At 44.1% G+C, this 25,249-nt stretch overlaps 1 protein-coding gene across 2 annotated transcripts in view; it reads right to left on the bottom strand.

Moving 5' to 3' along the window:
- Positions 1–949: 949 nt before the first annotated feature.
- Positions 950–25,249, bottom strand: part of FASTKD2 (FAST kinase domains 2) — an 80,629-nt gene continuing 56,329 nt past the window's right edge. For both annotated transcript variants that reach the window (XM_044303938.1, XM_044303937.1), the window contains 4 exons: positions 23,319–23,534; positions 23,036–23,123; positions 12,543–12,657; positions 950–1,272 (listed from right to left, as the gene is read on the bottom strand). In XM_044303938.1, coding sequence (XP_044159873.1) covers positions 1,132–1,272; positions 12,543–12,657; positions 23,036–23,123; positions 23,319–23,534 — 560 coding nt within the window. In that variant the 3' untranslated portion in view covers positions 950–1,131. The remainder of the gene's footprint in view (positions 1,273–12,542; positions 12,658–23,035; positions 23,124–23,318; positions 23,535–25,249) is intronic.

Below are 25,249 nucleotides of genomic sequence, written 5' to 3'. Positions count from 1 at the left end.
CTCAGTCGCAGGTCATGGGTCTTGCAACAGGACAATGACCCAAAACACACCGCTAAAAACACCCAAGAATGGCTAAGAGGAAAAAATTGGACTATTCTAAAGTGGCCTTCTATGAGCCCTGACCTCAATCCTATTGAGCATCTTTGGAAGGAGCTGAAACATGCAGTCTGGAAAAGGCACCCTTCAAACCGGACACAACTGGAGCAGTTTGCTCATGAGGAGTGGGCCAAAATACCTGCTGAGAGGTGCAGATGTCTCATTGACAGTTACAGGAAGCGTTTGATTGCAGTGATTGCCTCAAAAGGTTGCGCAACAAAATATTAAGTTAGGGGTACCATCATTTTTGTCCATGCCTGTTTCATGAGTTTATTTTTTTACATAATTCTGTTGAAGCATGGTTGAAAAACAATGTCTGACTTTCATTGGTTAACATTTATAGAATTTTAATTTATTATTACTTTTGTCAGATTAAAGTTATTTCTGTGACCATTGTGACTTTTTCTTTCATTGACCAAAGGGTACCAACAATTTTGTCCACGTCTGTAGTATAAGGACAGGAAAGAAAGTGTAAAGTAGAACTAGCTTAGTTGCCCATAGCAACCAATCAGATTCCTCCTTTAATTTTCCAAAGGAGCTGTCCAAAATGAAAGGTGGTTGCTATGGGCACCAGTTTGATAAACTACCCCCAATATTTTTTTTAAGCAGGAGTCAGTACAGTTCCACCAACTCTGAATCCAACTTCACCAAAAACTAGTTTTGACTCCAACTCGATGGCTCCATCCCATAAAGCACAATAGAAATGCAAGCAAGGTGGCCGTCCTGTTCACTGATCTTGATGACCTTATTCCTTTCGTTTTTAGAGGAACAGTTTTAGCTCAATGAAAGCGATTTGCTCATTTGTCAGCTTATAGGGGTCATATAAAGTGACTGTACAGAATAAAAAAACGAATTGCTAAAACAAGAGACATTTTTAATTTATCAAATGGATTTTACATAATTACAAAGACTGTAGAAGTTGCAAATGATGCTGAATGGCCATAATGATACACTGTAAGTAATGAATCTTAGGAGCCTCTTGTAAAGCTCCTTAGAATTTTATATTTAGCCAATCCATGTCAGCGCTATGGACACCTATGTCTCATGTTCGGCAATCTGTTTGACTTCATTTGCCAGCACTAAATTCTGATTGCTGGAGGTACCATTAAATATATTTTCTCTCAGGAACTCCACTTTCTTTGCTTCAGTCAGCATTAAAAACTGGTTTACAGGAACCTTGAAAAAAAAACAAAGATTAGTTAACAGGTTTCTACTGAAATATAGTCCGAATCATAGTAAAATATAAACCCAAGTGCAGCATCACCCACTCTACTGCCCTCAGAGAGGACTAATCAGAATTTTCCTGGCAAAAACGCATTGAAAAATAGGACAGACAGTATTACATGATGTAGTATATTACTTTGATAAATTCTGCTGTACAGGGGTGTAACACAAAAACTAGTGGATTCCACTCCACCATGACCACGTGAGAAGCAACATAAAAACATAAAAAAATAAAATAAAAAAAAACTTATGATTACCGGTACTTCGCTCACCATGAGGCCCACAGATAATGCTCACCATGATGTCATAAAACATGGAAAATAAACACACATATGTCACAGTACAAGAATAAGGTATTGGAGAAGAAGAGGGATGTGCACTCCTTGGTTCCTTTTGAGGTGCTGTGGTGTACAGGTCAAAAGACCTTAAGTAATAATTTGGAGGAAATCACGCACACTCAAGCAAGTTCAAAATATGCAAAGTAGATTTATTATGGTACAATCAAAAATGTGAATAAGAAAGTGCTCAGAAGAAATATGTTGGAGCAAAAAATTGACCATCAGTGGAATGCCTAGACCATAAATAAGTCTGGCATATGTGCTACAGCTCTAAGAGTCCAGTTATGCCGTGTAAGATCCAGTGGAACCATGATAATTTTGTATAGACGTTTTGGTCATGGCTGACCGTTTTTAAATATATCACTGTAACATAAAAAGAGCAATGAGTATCAAGAGCAAGCACCTAAGTATCAAAACCTCATGAGGGAAATAACCTATGTATGTATATATATATGTTTATTTATTTACACATTTGTTTGTTTAGGATTCTAAAGTCTTAATAAATAAAGTATGGGACTATGCATCATTCTGGTGGTTCATCTATAATCATAATGGTAAAGGCATGTTTCTAATTATCTCAAGGTGGAGAACAGGCATGGGATAGGAAAGATTGTAGGAAGGAGTTGGCAAGAGCCGGATACTGGGTAAGTATGATTGTGGAAAGAGCTTACCTGAAGTGGAGATTGCGAGATAGCGTGTCGGCAGTCTGTATTAGAGCTGTGGTGTGGGACTGCAGTGTGCGCTAGTTAAAATACGGGACGTGCGTGCAAGAAATCCGGCGCATGCGCACTGGAATCAGAGCTGTGCGCGTGCGCACTGTACAGGAGAGGATTGCAGCGGCCATGTTACTTGTGGGAGCGCGTGCGCATGTCGGCTAATAGTACAGAGAGGGTTGGTGCGTGTGTGTAGGAGTAGGCGGCGGCGTGTGTGTAGTAGCAATGTATTTGTATATGTGCGGGGTATGTACATTGTGTGATGGGATATGTAGAGAATAAAAAAATATAAGGAGAGTGTGAAAGCGAGAAAGAAAAGGCATTACTGTGGGATTACTGCACCCTTTATTTATTCAGATGTCTACTGAAAACATATGCATATGATACCAGCACGGCAGAAAATATATTATCTCAAATGACGATTTCTGTGGATTTTTTAAATAAGGCAACACAAGATCTCCGCACACGCAAATGTGAACGGGAATCAAAGAAACTATTTGCACACGAACTACACAGCGCCACCCTAGCAGAATATCACAAACTCGTCAGGATACCCAGTGTCCTCAGGTGCCAACTACGCCCCACTCTCTTCTCTGAAGATAAAGACTTCAGAAATCGCTTTCAACAGATACTAAATAAGGGTTCACTGGACTTGATCTTACTGAACCTTCAATTTCTACAACTTTCCATAACTAAAAACGCAAGAAAATCTTCACACAATCGAACACAACTAACCTCCATCCTCCCACCAGAGGAACTTATGGCGTTCAAGGCCAGGATCGACCAAAAACTGACAGAATAGAGAAAGATCATACAGGAAAGAAAAAAGAGCTACATTCCAACGAGACGCCAACGACTATACCTCAGACCGGGTATACAGATGGGCGGAGGATTCATCCTACAGTTATGCAAGATCATCACGAATGGATCGTCATTACGATTCCACCAGCTCTGTAAGAGAAACTTCTTATGGCCAAAGAGTTCCACCGTTTATTTTAGGACCACGCAGAAGAAGAACAAACCGACCCGGAGGTCGCAACGCCACAGGAGAACACCCAAGACTGATACAGACCCGTTCTCAGGTAAGACTATACCTGATTTGACTATTAATATTTCTTCATACACCCTAACACCGTCAGAAATACAATTATTGCAAAAGGGACTCTCATTTTGCCTTGTACCACGAAACGACACTTTCACTTTAAACCAGGAACTTCAGAGATTTTAACTCTAAGACTGAAAGTACATTTCAATGAGGAACATTACACAAAAGATGATACCTCACCTCAAGCCCAATTATCCTTTGCAAAGTTAGGTCTGCATCAACCAAGCAACTATAATCCCCCCAAGTCCTATCATAGAACAGAAACGTACATCGCTTTAATCGATCGTGATATCAGGAAAACTACTAATGATTTCAAGCAGGGCATATACCCCACAAAAGTTAATCCAACTCCGGACGAACAAGCGGCACTACACAATCTCAAAAATAACGAACACATTATTGTGAAACCAGCAGATAAAGGCGGCACAATCGTTGTTATGGATAAAAAAGATTACATTACAGAAATAGAACAACAACTTTCAGACACAACAACTTACTCCAGACTAACTTGTGACCCCATTCACTCTATTCAGTCCAAAATACAATCCATATTAGATAAGTATCTGCTTAAAGGGAACCTGTCACCAGGATTTTGTGCATAGAGCTGAGGACATGGGCTGCTAGATGGCCGCTAGCACATCTGCAATACCCAGTCCCTATAGCTCTGTGTGCTTTTATTGTGTAAAAAAAACGATTTGATACATATGCAAATTAACCTGAAATGAGTCCTGTCCCTGACTCATCTCAGGGACAGGACTCATCTCAGGGACAGGACTCATCTCAGGGACAGGACTCATCTCAGGGACAGGACTCATCTCAGGGACAGGACTCATCTCAGGGACAGGACTCATCTCAGGGACAGGACTCATCTCAGGGACAGGACTCATCTCAGGGACAGGACTCATCTCAGGGACAGGACTCATCTCAGGGACAGGACTCATCTCATATCAAATAGTTTTTTTTACACAATGAAAGCACACAGAGATATGGGGACTGGGTATTGCTGATGTGCTACCGGCCATCTAGCAGCCCACGTCCTCAGCTCTATGCACAAAATCCCGGTGACAGGTTCCCTTTAACAAAACAGTTGACAGAAAAACATATGACTTCCGTATCAAGCCACATCCAATCACTCCAGTGTTTTATATTCTCCCAAAAATACATAATTCACTTACGATCCCACCTGGCAGACCCATAGTCGCTTCTACAGAGTCCATTCTAGCCCCACTTTAAATGTTTCTTGAAAGAATTCTCACTCCATTGAATCGCAAAGCAAAATCCTTTCTACTAGATACAGGTCACTTCCTAAGCATTCTACGGGAAATGGATAGGATACTCCCAACGTCTCTTCTGGTGACATTGGATGTGAATAGCCAATACACATCCATCACCCATGACCTCAGAATAGAAGCAACATGACAATCTCTAATTGAACCACATACCCTTACCCACGATTCCATTAATTTCGCCATTGACTTACTAACACTGGTTTTTAAAGAGAATTATTTTTTATTTGGGGATAGCTATTACATTCAAACATGCGGGACCGCTATGGGATCGAATGTAGCGCCACCCTATGCCAATACATATGGCACAATTCGAAACCACATTCATCTATGAGAAGCCACTGTTCCAACAGTTTGCCCTCTGTTGGTATAGATATATAGATGACGTGTTTTGTATATGGACTGGCCCAATACACAGTTTGTTGAAACCATTAACCAGATAAGAGGAGAACTCGCATTCACTCTACACTAGCTACACTATCCATCAGTTTTTAGACACATTGGTCCAAAAAGATGAGAATGACACTTTCAACGGACCTTTACATTATACAAACAGACAGGAATGGCCTTCTCCAATACACAAGCTGTCACCCCAACAATACAAAAAAATCCTTACCCAAATCTCAATTCACCCGAGTATGATGCATTGTCTCTAACCCTGAGCGCCAATTGACACAATTACAAATCATGCAGAAAAAATTCAGAGATGAGAATATCCTGCTCAGCTTCTAACTACACTACAATAACAGAATACCACCAGAGGCACTAATACACCCAGAGTAGCCTTTGTTCACACATACCACACAATAGTTCAACAGGTCATTCGAAAACACTGGCCTTTATTACAATGTACATATCCCACTATCACCGAATCTCAGTCACTAGCCTTAAGGTGCCTTAAAAGACCAAAAAACCTCAGGAACCACCTAATATGGGCAGACATAGGCAGTCTTTATAAAACTCTGAAACAATTATTTATGGGCACAAAAAAGACAGGCACATTTCCATGTTTACAATGCGCCTGTTGTAATAATATACAGAAAGGCAACGTGATATATCATCCATGTACAGGACGCCCCTTCCCTATTAGAGACTATTTCACTTGCGACTCTAAATTTGTAATATATCAGATCAAATGCCCATGTGGACTTATATACGTCGGCGAAACCACACAGGCGATCAAGGACAGAATAACTAGCCACAAATCTACCATACGGTGCCAAAAACCGTGGCTTCCATTACAGACCATTTAAAAAAAGCAGGACATAATGTTGCTCAGCTGCGCTTTCAGATCATTGAACAAGTCACTAGACCAAGACGCGGCGGCAATCATATCAGACTCCTAACGAGAAGGGAATCTTACTGGATACATACCTTGAAGACTTTGGCTCCCAGGGGCCTTAATCATGAATATGATGTGTTCCCGTCATAAATCACACATGTCATTGTACATGTGTGTTGAGTAATTTTGTTATATACATGTGATTATTTATTTTATTTTTCTTAGGGCTCATGCACATGACTGTATGCCCTCCGAGACATATGGTCCGTGAGCGGGCCATATATCCCGGAGCGGCATACATCATAGGTTACTATGATGCTGTGAGCATCGGGCCGCCCGCGGGGCTATTGTCCTGCACTCATAATATCATATGCTCCGCGGGCGGCCCAATGCACACAGCATCATAGTAACCTATGATGCTGCGGGCTCCCGTGCACACGATGTATGCCGCTCCGGGACATATGGCCCGCTCACGGACTGTATGTCTCGGAGGGCATACGGTCGTGTGCATGAGCCCTTATTAATACGTTGTCTGATCTCTCCCCCAGACTCGTTGAATTGCTCCTCTATCCAGCACAGGTAGTATTAGGCACTGGGTCTCTTCTGTACATACTTTCTTTTATTTCTCCTTTTCTTTATCGTTTGAACACTCTCCTTATATTTCTTATTCTCTACATATCCCATCACACGATGTACATACCCCGCACATATACAAATACATTGCTACTACACACACACTCCCACAAAGAACATGGCCGTCGCCTACTCCTTCAGCCCAATGCACACGCGCCAACCCTCTCTGTACTATTAGCCGACATGCGCACGCACTCCCACAAGTAAAATGGCGGCTGCCATCCTCTTCTGTACAGTGCGCACGAGCACAGCTCCGATTCCAGTGCGCATGTGCCAGCGTTCTGGCACGCACGTCCGATATTTTAACCAGCGCACACTGCAGTCCCACACCACAGCTCTAATACAGACTGCCGACATGCTACCTCACAATCTCCACTTCAGGTAAGCCCTTTCCACAATTATACTTACCTGGTACCCGGCTCTTTCCAACTCCTTTCTACAATCTTTCCTATCCTATGCCTGTGCCTATTCTTCACCTTGAGATAATTAGAAACATGCCTTTACCATTATGAGCACAGATGAACCACCAGAATAATACATAGTCCTATACTTTATTTATGAAGGCTTTAGAATCCCAAACAAACAAATGTGTAAATGGGTATCTACAGTGCTGCCCATAATCATACCCCTGGCAAATTTTGACTTAAAGTTACTTTTATTCAACCAGCAAGTAATTTTATGACGGGTAATGACATAGGTGTCTCCCAAAAGATAATAAGACGATGTCCAAGAGGCATTATTGTGGGGGGAAAAAAACAAAAACATTTTTCAGCTATTATTTACATTTGAGCAAAAAGTGTCCAGTCCAAAATGATTCATACCCTTCTCAATAATTAATAGAAAAGCCTTTATTGGCTATTACAGCAATCAAACGCTTCCTATAAATCGCAGACAAGCTTTTTGCATGTCTCCACAGGTATTTTTTGCCCATTCATCTTAACAATGAGCTCCAAATCTTTCAGGTTGGAGGGTCTTCTTGCCATCACCCTGATCTTTAGCTCCCTCCACAGATTCTCAATTGAATTCAAGTCTGGACTCTGGCTGGGCCACTCCAAAACGTTAATGTTGTTGTCTGCTAACCATTTCTTCACCACTTTTGCTGTGCGTTTTGGGTCATTGTCATGCTGAAATGTCCACTGGTGCCCAAGGCCAAGTTTCTCTGCAGACTGCCTGATGTTGTCATTGAGAATCCTCATGTATTGCTTTTTCCATTATGCTGTTTACTGCTATTAGGTTCCCTGGTCCATTGGTTGAAAAACACCCCCATTAGGTTCACACCACCATGTTTGACAGTGGGGATGGTGTTCTTTGGGTTGAAGGCTTCTCCTTTTTTACGCCAAATGAAGGAAACATCATTGTGACCAAACAATTCAATTTTTGTTTCATCTGACCATAACACAGAAGACCAGAAGTCTTCTTCTTTGTCCAGATGAGCTTTCGCAAAGGCCAAGCAAGCTTTTGTGTGCCTTATCTGGAGAAGTGGCGTCCTCCTTGGTCTGCAGTGTGCAGTGTCCGTTGGATTGTCTGCCTTGAGACATTGCCACCAGCAGAGCCCAGATTCACCAGGATGGCCTTGGTGGAGATCCTTGGATTCTTTTTCACCTATCCTCCTGGCCAGCACAGGTGTCACTTTTGGCTTCCGACCACGTCCGTCTGAGATTTTCCACAGTGCGGAACTTCTTGTATTGTTTGCTCAAATGTAAATAAAAGCTGAGAAATCTTTTTTTCCCCACAATAATGCCTCTTGTACATCGTCTTATTATCTTTTTGGAGACACCTATGTCATTTCCCGTCAAAAAATTACTTGCTGGTTGAATAAAAGTAACTTTAAGTCAAAATTTGCCTGGGGTATGATTATGGGCAGCACTGTATATGTATAATACATAGGGTCATATAGAAGAAACCGCAGCACTCTCCTGTCTTCAATTCAGTGGAATTTATTTCACCAGCAAAAAAAATGCGACTTTTCGACCGTAAAGGTCTTTCTCAAGCAAGACCTTTATGGTCGAAACGTCGCATTTTTTTTGCTGGTGAAATAAATTCCACTGAATTGAAGACAGGAGAGTGCTGCGGTTTCTTCTATATGACGCATCCAAGGTGGAACTTCTGACTGGCTCCCAACACGGCTGGCACCACCACAAGATAAGACTTTAATTTTTCGTTGTGCTGCTATACGCATTTTTTCCTATGTATAATACATAGGTTATTATCCTGATGAGGTTTTGATACTTAGGTGCTTGCTCTTGATACTCATTGCTCTCTTTATGTTACACCGATATATTGAGAAAGGTCAGCCACAACCGAAACGTCTATACAAAATTATTGTGGTTCCACTGGACCATACATGGCATAAATGGACTCTTACCCTGGGTTCACACCTGAGCGTTCCTCAAACGCGCGTTTTACGCGCGTTTGTGTCGCGCGTTTTTATGCGCGTTTTTTGTAATAGTAAACGCGCGTTTGACGCGCGTTTGTGTCATTGACTGCAGTGTCCTATGGCCACAAACGCGCGTCAAAACGCCCCAAAGAAGCTCAAGTACTTGTTTGAGCGTCGGGCGTTTTACAGCGCGTTCGTATGCGCTGTAAAACGCCCAGGTGTGAACCCTTCCCATAGGGAAGCATTGGTTTTCATGTCTTAAGCGTTTTACAGCGCGTTTGAACGCGCTGTAAAACGCTCAGGTGTGAACCCAGGGTTCGAGCTGTAGCACATATGTCAGACCTATTTATGGTCTAGGCCAGGGGTAGGCAACCTACGGCTCCCAGCTGTTGTGAAACTACAACTCCCAGTATGTATACTTGCTCTGCTCTTCTAAGAACTGTCATAGAAATGAATGGAGCATGCTGGGAATTGTAGTTTCACAACAGCTGGGAGCCGGAGGTTGCCTACCCCTGGTCTAGGTGTTCCACTGATAGTAATTTTTTTGCTCCAACATATTTCTTCTGAGCGCTTTCTTATTCACATTTTGGATTGTACCATAATAAATCCACTTTGCATATTTTGAACTTGCTTGAGTGTGCGTGATTTCCTCCAAATAGTACAAGAATAATGCATACAATGATGTAATAAGGTAGGAGAGAAAAGGCAATATGTAGGGCTTTAAAACAAATGGAGCGCCCCAAATAATATAAGGCTACTAACCAGTTGAAAACCACCAGAGCTAGTCAATGGACACCCTGCGGTGAGGGAGAAGAAAAAAGGCTCTATGTGGTGCTCCAATGATGATTTGAGGATTACTTTATTGAGGTCCAGAAACAACCCGTTTCAGGGTTGTTCTAACCCCTTCATCAGGTAAATAACACCATCTGTTGTTTTTTTTACCTGATTGGGGTTAGTACAAACCACAAACGAGTAGAGACTTTTTCTTCTCCCTCACCTCGAGGTATCCAGTGATGTTACAGCTCAGGATTATACAAACAGTCAGCGTTCTCTCTACACTGGGAGCTCGGGCACAGCTCAGAGAAAACAGTACAAGGATAATGTACACAAGAGGTTGTATTATATTATTTCCGGAAGAGTAAAAATACTCATCACTTTTGAGGAGTTTTTTTTATAAGCCATGGAGGTGTGCGAAATAAGATGCTGTATATTCTGACACCTGGCACCCTGCCAATCAGCTGTTTGAAGAGAAGGTGGTGTTCCATGAGAGCACTACTTCCTCTCCATTACACTGCCTGTTGTCTCGGAAGTGCAGTGGAATTACAAGTACTCGCTCCATTCACTTGTACGTACACTGTGCCATGTCTACAGGGTAGACAATGCGTAGTGTAATGAAGAGAAAGCTGCGCTCGTATGTATCGGCGGGGGTGCGGGCAATCATACCTTTTTGGGCTGGCAATGGAAAACAAAAGAACATTTTTTTTTTTGCACTAGAATTCACAACGTTCACTGTGCGGCATAGCAAGTGTATTACACCTATCCTATGGGTCAGCACGGTCATACCAAATACTGTAAGTACAGTTTTATGGGGGATTTTTAATTGCCTTTTGGGCTGGCAATGGGAAAATACAGTTCCACCATAGTTTTTTGGACTTTAAATTTACGAAAGTTCATTGTGTGGAATAACCAGCATATTACGTCTATCCAATTGGTCAGAAAGATTATGGCGATTGTAGCTGTATGTGGGCTTGTTATTTGCAGGACAAGATCTAGTTTTCTTTGGCAATTTTTTGGGGGGTACATGGGAATTAACATTTATTATTTTGGGGGTAAATAGGAAAAAAAATCATTTTTTGGCTTTTTTTTATGCTATTGGGGTGGTTTAAATAACTTTTATTATATGGGTAGTATCTATCCCCTTATAATAAGTTACCTCTAATGTATAAATCTATTTAAAGAGATTGGCCACTTTCTTTTCGCAGATGTTCCATTTACTGAAATGTTTTTGGAAGTTTGGTGCAGATCTCTTGTTCTGAGAAACGCTGCCCCCTTGATAGTTTTCTGCACTGCCTTCACAGCACACTATAACAGGGCCATATCAGTAGCCTCCTTTAAATAAAACCGTGCATTCCACACTACATCGGCTAATTTTCCCTTAAAGGGGTTATCCGAGTTATTTTTTTTGTTCTTTCTATGTTCCTAACTAAGCAAATATAACAGCTTTCCAATTCACTCACTTTATCTCCAGTGGCTGGTTTCTCAGATTTCACTGAGGGTCACATGACCTGTGATGTCAGCTTCTCTCCCTGCTCTGGTAAAGGTCGTTTACAAGCCTGTAAACAAGAAGTCACTGTGATGGCCACGCCCCCCCTTCACTGCCGTCTGCTCTCTCCTAGGATTCTTAACCCCTTCAGCTGCACAGCTCTGCAGGCAGGGACAATTCTGGGCTGATATACTAGAGAGAGCATTGCACAAGAAGGTAGGGGGAAGATCCTGTGTGTATTATACAGGTGGGACATGTAGTTCTACACATACAACATGCTGCTGAGTCTCCCAGCAGGCAGACATGTCACTCAGGGCAGCTCTTGTATTCACTCCCTTAGCAGAGCAGGGGGAGGGGCAGAGCTTGTTTTTATTGCATGTAAACAAAGGCCCAGAAAAGAACCAGGGAAATGAGGAAAAATATATATTTTTTTGCATAAAACTTGTTTAGCTCAGTTATATATCAGATTTTCAGTGCTATATTATTATTTTTCATAACTCGGACAACCCCTTTAATACAGCTGAAGTCGGATCACGTGCCCTTCCAATCAGTAGCTGTCACAGTGTAGGGGGAGGGGAGGAACACCAGAAGGAAAATGACCAGAAACTAGGGAAAGGGAAATGGTAACCACTTGAGGAAACCCTAAACCTAGCCCTGACTACTGTCACTATGAATAGACCCTGAATGTGGGAATATTCATACACCGGAAACCTAGGCCTTAGTAACCGTGAAAAGCCCTAGGATTAGTAACAGGGTCTGAGACCACTGTTTCCTTTCCAGATGAACGAAACAGTGTCTCCCTGAGGCCTAGTAAACAACGAGCAAATGGGAACAACAAAATACAAAAGGGAAGTACACTTATCCTCAATAGAAAATGGATGAGCAGGAACTCAGATGAGGACCACACACTTCAGGCAGATAATATCAACCGCATGGTATGAAGTGTGAGTCCAGACTAAATAGAGGAGCAGTAATGACCACAAGCTACACCTGAGTAAAGAGGTGTGGTCATTACCAACAACAACACTGCAACAAGTAAAAACAGATAGGCTGTCAGATAACCTAACGTGCAGCCAGTCTCTCAGATCTTCTAACCTCTGTCACAGGAGGGACCATGACAGTAGCCAGGTGTAGGACTGGAGTACTGTGCAGGCAGTACATTACACCATAGTGTCCAACCCCTTTAAATATGAGACAATGTATTTTTTATATTTTAAACACTCACCACCACAACAGTGAAACCAAGTGATTTTAGATGCCTCATTTTCAAAGCCAGCTTTCCTACCGGGTGAAGACTTCCCAAAGTAAAAGCATTCGGTGTGCAGCATAATACAGCAATTCTATGAGAAAGGACAGAAAAAAAGACACTCGTAAATGAAGACCTGTAAAGAATTTTGTGCCAGAACAGAATATCCACGTACTGTATACAAAGACTATTTAACCCCTTCAGGCCATTTTTTCACCTTAAGGACCATGCCATGTAATGTGTCACTTTATGTGGTGATAACTTTAAAACGCTTTTACTTATCCAGGCCATGCTGAGATTGTTTTCTCATTACATATTGTACTTCATGACAGTGGTAAATTTGAGTCAAAATATTTCATTTTTATTTATAGAAAAATACCCAAATTTACCAAAATTTTAGAAAAATTAGCAATTTTCAAAATGTCTATTTCTCTGCTTTTAAAACAGATAGTGACACCTCCTAAAATAGTTATTACTTTACATTTCCCATATGTCTACTTCACGTTTGGATCAATTCTGTAAATTACATTTTATTTTTTTGGGACGTTAGAAGGCTTAGAAGTTTAGAAGCAAATCTTGAAATTTTCCAGAAAATGTCCAAAACCCACTTTTTAAGGACCAGTTCAGGTCTGAAGTCACTTTGTGAGGCTTACATAATAGAAACCACCCATGAATGGCCACTACACCTTCAAGGTATTCAAAACTGATTTTACAAACTTTGGTAACCCTTTAGGTGTTCCACAAGAATTAAAGGAAAATGTAGATGAAATTTCAGAATTTCACTTTTTGGCAGATTTTCCAATTTCATCCATTTTTTTCAGTAACAAAGCAAGGGTTAACAGCCAAACAAAACTCAATATTTATTACCCATATGTGGTCGTAAACTGCTGTACGGGCACATGGCAGGGCGCAGAAGGAATGGAACGCTATATGGTTTTTGGAAGGCAGATTTCACTGGGATAATTTTAAGTTGCAATGTCACATTTGAAGACCCCCTGATCCACCCCTAGAGTAGAAATTCCCCAAAAATGACCCTATTTTGGAAACTACAGGATAAAAGGTGGCAGTTCTGTTGGTACTATTTTAGGGTACATATGGTTTTTGGTTGCTCTATATCAGCGTTTCCCAACCAGTGTGCCTCCAGCTGTTGCCAAACTACAACTCCCAGCATGCCCGCACAGCCAAAAGCTGTCCAGGCATGCTGGGAGTTGTAGTTTTGCAACAGCTGGAGGCACACTGGTTGGGAAACAGTGCTCTATATAACACTTTTTGCGAGGCAATGTAACAAAAAATAGCTGTTTTGGCACAGTTTTTATTTTTTGTTATTTACAATGTTCAGAGCAGGTTGTTACGGACGCGACAATATCAAATATGACTACTTTTTTTGTTTCTGTTTTACATAATAATTGATTTTTGAAAAAAAAAAATGATTTAGTGTTTCCATATTCTGAAAGCCATAGTTTTTTTTATTTTTTGGGCAACTGTCTTATGTAGGGGCTCATTTTTTTCGGTATGAGATGCCTGTTTGATTGGTACTATTTTAGGCTGCATATGAATTTTTGATTGCTTGGTATTACACTTTTAATGATGTAAGGTGACAAAAAATAGCTTTTTTTCCATTAGTGTTCGGCCTCATGCACACGGACGTTTTTTTTCACGGTCCGCAAAACGGGGTTCCGTTGGTCCGTGATCCGTGACCGTTTTTCCGTCCGTGGGTCTTCCTTGATTTTTGGAGGATCCACGGACATGAAAAAAAAAGTCATTTTGGTGTTCGCCTGGCCGTGCGGAGCCAAACGGATCCGTCCTGAATTACAATGCAAGTCAATGGGGACGGATCCGTTTGATGTTGACACAATATGGTGCCATTTCAAACGGATCCGTCCCCATTGACTTTCAATGTAAAGTCTGGAGTTCTGTTATACCATCGGATTGGAGTTTTCTCCAATCCGATGGTATATTTTAACTTGTAGCGTCCCCATCACCATGGGAACGCCTCTATGTTAGAATATACTGTCGGATATGAGCTACATCGTGAAACTCATTTCCGACAGTATATTCTAACACAGAGGCGTTCCCATGGTGATGGAGACGCTTCAGGTTAGAATATACAAAAAAACTGTGTACATGACTGCCCCCTGCTGCCTGGCAGGTGCTGCCAGGCAGCAGGGGGCAGACCCCCCCCCCCCCTGTTTTTAACTCATTGGTGGCCAGTGGGCCCCCCCTCCCCTGTTGTTAACTCGTTGGTGGCCAGTGTGCGCACCCCCCTCCCTCCCTCTATTGTTTTAATACATTGGGGCCAGTGTGCGCGCGCCCCCCAACCCCCCCTCTATTATTTTAATACATTGGGGCCAGTGTGCGCGCGCCCCCCCAACCCCCCCTCCCTCCCTCTCTCTATTGTTTTAATACATTGGGGCCAGTGTGCGCACCCCCCCAACCCCCCCCCCCCCTCCCTCCCTCTATTGTAATCATCATCGGTGGCAGCGGAGTAGAAGATTTTCATACTTACCTGCTTCTTGCTGCTGCGATGTCTGCGTCCGGCCGGGAGCTCCTCCTACTGGTAAGTGACAGCAATGCGCCGCACAGACCTGTCACTTACCAGTAGGAGGAGCTCCCGGCCGGACGCAGACATCGCAGCAGCAAGAAGCAGGTAAGTATGAAAATCTTCTACTCCGCTGCCACCGATGATGATTACAATAGAGGGAGGGAGGGGGGGGGGGGGGGTTGGGGGGGTGCGCACACTGGCCCCAATGTATTAAAACAATAGAGGGAGGGAGGGGGGGTTGGGGGGGCGCGCGCACACTGGCCCCAATGTATTAAAACAATAGAGGGAGGGAGGGGGGGTTGGGGGGGGGGCGCGCACACTGGCCCCAATGTATTAAAACAATAGAGGGAGGGAGGGAGGGGGGTGCGCACACTGGCCACCAACGAGTTAACAACAGGGGAGGGGGGGGCCGCACAATGATATTCAAACTGGGGAGGGGGGGGGGGGTCTGCCCCCTGCTGCCTGGCAGCCCTGATCTCTTACAGGGGGATATGATGGGGTTAATTGTACTATCATATCCCCCTGTAAGAGATCGGGTGCTGCCAGGCAGCAGGGGGCAGTCTTGTACAAAGTTTGCAGTGTATTCTAACTAGAAGCGTCCCCATCACCATGGGAACGCTTCTGTGTTAGAATATACTGTCGGAAATGAGTTTTCACGAAGTGAAAACTTAGATCAGAAAAAGCTTTTATGCAGACGGATCTTCGGATCCGTCTGTATGAAAGCAACCTACGGCCACGGATCACGGACACGGATGCCAATCTTGTGTGCATCCGTGTTCTTTCACGGACCCATTGACTTGAATGGGCCCGTGAACCGTTGGCCGTGAAAAAAATAGGACAGGTCATATTTTTTTCACGGCCAGGAAACACGGCTCACGGATGCGGCTGCCAAACGGTGCATTTTCCGATTTTTCCACGGACCCATTGAAAGTCAATGGGTCCGTGAAAAAAAACGGAAAACGGCACAACGGCCACGGATGCACACAACGGTCGTGTGCATGAGGCCTTCATATGAGGGGTTAGTTCACATGATATTTTTTATACAGCAGGTTCTTACGGACGCAGTGATATCTAATATGTATACTTTTTCTATTTGAGTTTTACACAACAGCATTTTTTGTTAACAAAAAAAATCATGTTTCAGTGTCTCAATATTCTGAGAGCCATATTTTTTTTATTTTATTTTTGGGCGATTGTCTTAGGTAGGGTCTCATTTTTTTAGATGACAGATTCATTGGTATGATTTTGGGGTGCGTATGACTTTTTGATCACTTGGCATTACACTTTTTGTGATGTAAGGTCGAAAAAAAAATGGCTTTTTTTTGCCACAGTTTTTTTTATTTTTTTACGGTGTTCATCTGAGGGGTTAGGTCATGTGATATTTTTATAGAGCACGTCGCTACGGACGTAGCAATATAAATAGTATACTTTCTTTTATTTAAGTTTTACACAATAATATAATTTTTGAAACAAAAAATAATATGTTCTAGTGTCTCCATATTCTGAGGGCCACAGTTTTTTTTTTTTTACTTTTTGGGCGATTGTCTTAGGTAGGGCATCACTTTTGCAGGATGAGATGACGGTTTGATTGGCATTATTTTGGGGTGCATACGACTTTTTGATCACCTGCTATTACACTTTTTGTGCTGTAAGGTGACAAAAAATGTTTTTTCTTTTTTTAGCAGTTTTTATTTAAGTTTTTGACAGTGTTTACCTGAGGAGTTAGGTCATGTGATATTTTTTATAGAGCCGGTTGATACGGACACAGCGATACCTAATATGCATACTTTTCTTTTTTTCCTATTTTTTTGGGGACTTCAACTTTTGGGGGTCTGATCCCCTTTACAATGCATCACAATACTTCTGTATTATAATACATTGTAACACAATGTAACACACTTAGAGCTTCCAGGGGGCTGGATCTCACAGTCTGTCTCGGAAGGCAGCCACGATGCCTAAGACAAGCATTGGACTTCCTTCCCTGCCATTATGTCCCCGTCACAGCAGCATGTGGACCCGATGGCCACCCCGCACCTGGCAGGATATCGCACTTGCCGCGGTCAGCGCTGACCGCGGCAGTGCAAGGGTTGATGCGCCGCTATTGGTGTTTTCACCTGCACCAGCCCAATCACCATGCAGTATATGTACATCTCTGGTCCTTAAGTCACGGCCAGATATGACGTATATGTACATCACGAGTCCTTATGGGGTTAAGGGCTAGTCATCTACTAAAAATAAATCAATAGCGGAGAATGTGACATTGCCAATACACTTTTGTAGTGCTTTATTGCCCCCTACTGTACCTGAAAAATTTAACCTGACTGGCTTATTTTGGGGTAAAGAACCAACTTTTATTATCTTTTTGGGGTTGTATAACGTACTGATTAACTTGTATGATATATTTTTTTTTCATTAATAAGGATTGCTGTTTTTTAGTACAATTTTGGGTACATATAATTTATTGACAGTTTATACATTTTTAAGGGGCCATTTAAAACAGCAAATTTGCCATGTATTTTACAATCATCATGTGTCATGCAATATAAAATGTGTAAAATGTATTCATTTTATAATAAATACAATTATTATTCAATGTATTAAAATATACAGAGGTTAGTCTACTTTCACACTAACATTTTGGCTTTCCGTTTGTGACATTCGTTTAGGGCTCTCAAAAGCAGTCCAAAACGGATCAGTTTTGCCCGAATGCATTCTGAATGGAAAAGGATACGCTCAGAATGCATCAGTTTGCCTCCGTTCAGTCACCATTCCGCTCTGGAGGCGGACAGCCAAACGACACAATCAGGTACAATAGAAAACGGATCCGTCCCCCATTGACTTTCAATGGTGTTCAAGACGGAGCCGTCATGGCTATAGAAGACATAATACAACAGGATCTGTTTATGACGGATGCATGCGGTTGTATTATTGTAACGGTGTAAAATGCTAGTGCGAACGTAGCCTTACTGCGATTGTGACGGTACTGAATATGGATTTTTGGAGGTGAACTATTTTTTATTTATTTTTTATTAAAAAAAATGCTAAAACATTGAGTTTATTTTTAATGATCCCTAGAAATAAGAATCTTGAGTGGAATTTTTTCCCCGCTAAAAAAAAAATTATTAGAAACCACTCTCATTTTTATTTATTTTTTCTATGCAGAAGCTTGTGGCAGACCTGGGAACCTTCTATACAGAAGCTCGTGGCAGACCTGGGAGCCTTATATGCAGAAGCTCGTGGGAGACCTGGGAGCCTTATATGCAGAAGCTCGTGGGAGACCTGGGAGCCTTCTATGCAGAAGCTCGTGGGAGACCTGGGAGCCTTCTATGCAGAAGCTCGTGGGAGACCTGGGAGCCTTCTATGCAGAAGCTCGTGGGAGACCTGGGAGCCTTCTATGCAGAAGCTCGTGGGAGACCTGGGAGCCTTATATGCAGAAGCTTGTGGCAGACCTGGGAGCCTTCTATACAGAAGCTTGTGGGAGACCTGGGAGGCTAATATGCAGACGCTTGTGGCAGACCTGGGAGCTTTATATGCAGACACTTAAAGCAAACCTAGGAGACTTATATGCAGATGCTTGTGGCAGACCTGGGAGCCTTCTATACAGAAGCTTGTGGCAGACCTGGGAGCCTTCTATACAGAAGCTTGTGGCAGACCTGGGAGCCTTCTATACAGAAGCTTGTGGCAGACCTGGGATGCTAATATGCAGATGCTTGTGGCAGACCCGGGAGCTTTATATGCAGATGCTTGTAGCAGACTTGGGAGCTTTATATGCAGACGCTTGTGGCAGACCTGGGAGCTTTATATGCAGACGCTTGTGGCAGACCTCAGAGCTTTATATGCAGACGCTTGTGGCAAACTTGGGAGCTTTATATGCAGATGCTTGTGGCAGACTTGGGAGCCTTATATGCAGATGCTTGTGGCAGACCTGGGAGCTTTATATGCAGATGCTTGTGGCAGACTTGGGAGCTTTATATGCAGATGCTTGTGGCAGACCTGGGAGCCTTATATGCAGATGCTTGTGGCAGACTTGGGAGCCTTATATGCAGACGCTTGTGGCTAGGGCTGCAACGATTAATCGATGTAATCGATTATATTCGATAACTGGATTCGTTGTCGACGAATCCAGTTATCGAATAATCGCCGATTCGTTGCTATTCGGGCGGGCGGGCGGTCGCTGCATCTTTATTTTACCTTTTTACAATGACGCTCCCGCTCCTGTAACAGCCAGGCAGAGCGGACGGCGGCGTAACGTCACTCACTCACGTGACACACCTGCTCCGCCTCCTTCATTCATGAAGTGGGCGGAGCAGGCGCGTCACGTGATTGAGTGACGTTACGCCGCCGTCCGCTCTGCCTGGCTGTTACAGGAGCGGGAGCGTCATTGTAAAAAGGTAAAATAAAGATGCAAGCATCGGGGCCGGGGCTGTTAGGGGGAAGGGGGAGGGGGGATCTGTCTATGGCACTGCTATGGGAAGGGGGGTCTGTGTATAGCACTGCTATGGGGAGGGGGGAGGATCTGTCTATGGCACTGCTATGGGGAGGGGGGAGGATCTGTCTATGGCACTGCTATGGGGAGGGGGGGTCTGTGTATAGCACTGCTATGGGGAGGAGGGGGGGTCTGTGTATGGCACTGCTATGGGAAGGGGGGTCTGTGCACTGTTATGAGGAAAGGGATCTGTGCACTGTTATGCCCATAACAGTGCACATATCCCCCTCTCCATAACTACGCCGTCCACAGATCCCCCTCTCCATAACTACGCCGTCCACAGATCCCCCTCTCCATAACTACGCCGTCCACAGATCCCCCATAACTACGCCGTCCACAGATCCCCCTCTCCATAACTACGCCGTCCACAGATCCCCCATAACTACGCCGTCCACAGATCCCCCATAACTACGCCGTCCACAGATCCCCCATAACTACGCCGTCCACAGATCCCCCATAACTACGCCGTCCACAGATCCCCCATAACTACGCCGTCCACAGATCCCCCATAACTACGCCGTCCACAGATCCCCCATAACTACGCCGTCCACAGATCCCCCATAACTACGCCGTCCACAGATCCCCCATAACTACGCCGTCCACAGATCCCCCATAACTACGCCGTCCACAGATCCCCCATAATAGTGTCGTCCACAGATCCCCCATAATAGTGTCGTCCACAGATCCCCCATAATAGTGTCGTCCACAGATCCCCCATAATAGTGTCGTCCACAGATCCCCCATAATAGTGTCGTCCACAGATCCCCCATAATAGTGTCGTCCACAGATCCCCCATAATAGTGTCGTCTACAGATCCCCCATAATAGTGTCGTCCACAGATCCCCCATAATAGTGTCGTCCACAGATCCCCCATAATAGTGTCGTCCACAGATCCCCCATAATAGTGTCGTCCACAGATCCCCCATAATAGTGTCGTCCACAGATCCCCCATAATAGTGTCGTCCACAGATCCCCCATAATAGTGTCGTCCACAGATCCCCCATAATAGTGTCGTCCACAATTTGTTTTAATATGGCCTTTGAACATAATTTTTCAAGTAAGATCATATAAACCTCTCTGTTTTGTAATTTTGTCGTTTTTCCCGATTAATCGATTAATCGTAGAAATTAATCGGCAACTAATCGATTATTCAAATAATCGTTAGCTGCAGCCCTACTTGTGGCAGACTTGGGAGCTTTATATGCAGATGCTTGTGGCAGACTTGGGAGCCTTATATGCAGATGCTTGTGGCAGACCAGGGAGCCTTCTATGCAGAAGCTTGTGGCAGACCAGGGAGCCTTCTATGCAGATGTTTGTGGCAGACCTGGGAGCTTTATATGCAGACACTTAAAGCAAACCTAGGAGACTTATATGCAGATGCTTGTGGCAGACTTGGGAGCCTTATATGCAGATGCTTGTGGCAGACTTGGGAGCCTTATATGCAGATGCTTGTGGCAGACTTGGGAGCTTTATATGCAGATGCTTGTGGCAGACTTGGGAGCCTTATATGCAGATGCTTGTGGCAGACCTGGAAGCCTAATATGCAGATGCTTGTGGCAGACCTGGGAGCTTTATATGCAGACACTTAAAGCAAACCTAGGAGACTTATATGCAGATGCTTGTGGCAGACCTGGGAGCCTTCTATACAGAAGCTTGTGGCAGACCTGGGAGCCTTCTATACAGAAGCTTGTGGCAGACCTGGGAGCCTTCTATACAGAAGCTTGTGGCAGACCAGGGAGGCTAATATGCAAATGCTTGTGGCAGACCAGGGAGCTTTATATGCAGATGCTTGTGGCAGACTTGGGAGCCTTATATGCAGACTTATATGCAGATGCTTGTAGCAGACTTGGGAGCTTTATATGCAGACGCTTGTGGCAGACCTGGGAGCTTTATATGCAGACGCTTGTGGCAGACCTCAGAGCTTTATATGCAGATGCTTGTGGCAGACCTTGGAGCTTTATATGCAGACGCTTGTAGCAGACCTGGGAGCCTTATATGCAGACGCTTGTGGCAGACTTGGGAGCTTTATATGCAGACGCTTGTGGCAGACTTGGGAGCTTTATATGCAGATGCTTGTGGCAGACTTGGGAGCTTTATATGCAGATGCTTGTGGCAGACTTGGGAGCCTTATATGCAGACTTATATGCAGATGCTTGTAGCAGACTTGGGAGCCTTATATGCAGACTTATATGCAGACGCTTGTGGCAGACCTGGGAGCTTTATATGCAGACGCTTGTGGCAGACCTCAGAGCTTTATATGCAGATGCTTGTGGCAGACCTTGGAGCTTTATATGCAGACGCTTGTAGCAGACCTGGGAGCCTTATATGCAGACGCTTGTGGCAGACTTGGGAGCTTTATATGCAGACGCTTGTGGCAGACTTGGGAGCCTTATATGCAGATGCTTGTGGCAGACTTGGGAGCTTTATATGCAGACGCTTGTAGCAGACCTGGGAGCCTTATATGCAGACGCTTGTGGCAGACTTGGGAGCTTTATATGCAGACGCTTGTGGCAGACTTGGGAGCTTTATATGCAGATGCTTGTGGCAGACTTGGGAGCTTTATATGCAGATGCTTGTGGCAGACTTGGGAGCCTTATATGCAGACGCTTGTAGCAGACCTGGGAGCTTTATATGCAGACACTTGAGGCAGACCTAGTCGACTTATATGCAGATGATTGTGGCAGACCTGGAAGCCTTTGTTAAGCCCCAGCTGCCATAGTTTCCCATACAGCATCTGTGCCAGTGTGATCAAATTGACATAAATGTACATTACTGAGTGCTAAGGGGTTAAATACAAAAAATCATAGACACTTTGAGCTGTTCTTTTATAACCAGTACTAATTAGGAGCTAGCACTGTGCAGTTTCATCACTTTTACTTAAAGGGGTTGCCTGGGCTACAGATATTGATGGCCTATGCCCATGGTAGGTCATCAGTATCAGAGTGGCTGAGGTCTGGCACTCAGTTCCCCCACTGATCAGTTGTTTCGTGCAGCAGTGGCACACAAATCTACACAGTGCAAAGAGCAGGAGCAGAAGGCTCTCTACACTGCATAATGCAGCTCACCTCCTCTTCACTTGAAGCTGAGCTGTGGTACCCTGTCATAGACACTACACAGTGTACAGTGTTCCAGCTCCATATGCTATATAGCTTTCGGTGCACGGCTGTCCAGCTGATCTGTGGATGTGCCGGGTGTCTGACTCCCACCAATTGATAACCTATCCTGAGGGCAGGTCATCAATATCGGTAGGACAGACAATGCCTTTAAACTTTCAGTGACTAATAGACTTCGTAAGAAGAACTTTTCTTTGCCCTGGTGTCCTGTAACAATAAGTTAACCAAGGAAAATGTTAGCTAAAATGTCATTTATTGAACTCCTTTAACTTTTCTTATGTTTTGGTTGGAGACGTATATAAGTAGCAACTGCTGATGAACAGCTTCATACCTTGTAATATCCTGAGAACCTTCAAAATTCTGCACATCCCCTGTTGGAATCAGCTTGCACTGTTCTTTATCCAATGTGAGCACAAAGTCTGATGGAAAAAAGGTGGAAGATTTAATAGTGTTCAAAGGATAGGCCATTAATAAACCCCTAGAAAACTCCATTATATTGATTCAGTTATGCAGGATCATTAGTGATGTGCACTGAATAATGTGTAGTTTGCCACAGAATACATTTATTTGAATAAAATATACCACTACTTAAGATATATTCATCCTGTACTTACTGATAAAGTAGCTGCTAGGAAACTGCATGTTTTCTTGGTACAAGGTTGGGTCTTTAAAATGGTCCTTCAAGAAGGTGTGACACATAAAAACGGAATAACTGTGTTTGGCCTCAATCTTCTCTAAATCCTGTATAGAATAGGGACTTGAACCCGACTCCAGTAACACGCACAGTTTAATATGGCTCAGATATGATTTTTCGATGTTGTACATTATGCCTTAGGGAAAATGAACAAAGCTTTCAGTTAAATGATACTCCAGTCTTTGGGGTACCGGCATACAAACATAATCACACAATGTACATAGCTACCAGAAACTCCAGTAAAAAGGTTAATTTGGGTCAACCTTTCTTATGGCCAATTATTTAAAATAAGGTCCTTAGATTTTGCTATTATAAAAAAAAAATATTAGATTTTTGCGGACCCACCTGTAAATTTATTTGTCGCTGAGTTCATTGGGCGACACATGACCGTGGGTATAGCTGCTGCTGCTGCGGCTAGGAGGCAACACTAGGCTAAAAAGTGTTAGCTCCTCCCGCCAGCTATATCCCCTCCAGCCTGGAGAGAGCATATCAGTTTTTAGCTTAGTGTCGTAGGAGGCAGACCTCCCTGCTCTGCAATTTCTATTTTGTTTCCTCTTCAGGCTGGGGGAACAGGGCCCATGGGGCCACCAGTGCGTCTACTGCGCATGTCCGGGGATCACTTGTCCGCAAGATTAATTTGGGACGCTTGTGGTTGATCTTGAATGCCATCAGATCCATGTCCGGACAGACCCAATGGAGACCGATTGAGTTGAACACCCGCCTGGGTCTACCGTCTTCCGGCTGAGGAAGTCCACTGTCCCATTCTCCACTCCTGGAATGTAGACTGCCGATAGCGCTGGTACATGTTCCTCTGCCGACTTTAGAATTTTTGCCAACTCCGCAATCACCGCCCGACTGCGGGATCCCCCCTGGTGATTGATTTACGCCTCTGCTGTGGCATTGTCCGACTGGATCTGGACCGGCAGTCCCCTCAGGAGAGGAGTCCAATAAAGCAGGGACAAATGAATGGCCCAAAGTTACAGGATGTTCATGGGCAGTCTGGATTCCAACAGAGACCATTTGCCTTGGACTGTCTGAGGTGGGAAGATTCTGCCCCATCCGAGGAGGCTGGCATCGGTGGTGATGACCGACCATGAGATCGGGAGAAAGGAATTGCCGGAGACCAAGGTTGGAGTCGAGAGCCACCACCTGAGGTCCGACCGCTCCTGCGGAGGAAGGGCGATGGTATGGTCCAAGGAACTCTGCATCTTGTCCCAGGATGACAAGATCGCCCGCTGGAGAGGACGAGTGTGAAATTGCGCAAAAGGAATTGCCTTCGAAGAGACCATCATTCCCAACACTCGCATGCAAATCTGGATCAACGGACGTCTTTGCCGGAGAAGATGAACCGACCGCTGAAGGGACAACTGCTTGTCCGAGGGGAGGCAGACTGTCGCCGCCCCGTGTCAGGGATCATGCAGAGGAAAGTAATCGGCCTGCCGGGATGCAGTGCTGACTTCTGGAAGTTCACTAGCCAGCCGAAACGTTGGCTGGTGTCCTTGTTCTGATCGAAGGTCGCAGCCTTGACGAGGAGGTCGTCCAGATAGAGGATCAGGGTGATGCCCCTGGAACGGAGAAGGGTGAGGAGAGGAGCGAGCACCTTCGTTAACACTCTCGGTGCTGTTGCTAGACCGAAGGGTAGAGCCACAAACTGATAGTGGTGAGACTACACCGCAAAGCGAAGAAAACGCTGGTTCGCGGGACCAATGGGAATGTGAAGGTACATGTCCTGAATGTCCACCGAGAAAATGAACTTGCGCCGTTCCAGAGAGGCAACCATGGATCGGAGAGACTCCATCCTGAAGTGCTGGACCCTGACAAACTGGTTCAGAAACTTAAAGGTCTAGCACC

The sequence above is a fragment of the Bufo gargarizans genome, chromosome 8, assembly GCF_014858855.1.
Source record: "Bufo gargarizans isolate SCDJY-AF-19 chromosome 8, ASM1485885v1, whole genome shotgun sequence".
Taxonomy (NCBI): Eukaryota; Metazoa; Chordata; class Amphibia; order Anura; family Bufonidae; genus Bufo; species Bufo gargarizans.
Note: the sequence above shows the minus strand (reverse complement) of the source record. Positions and strands in the feature narration are given on the sequence as shown.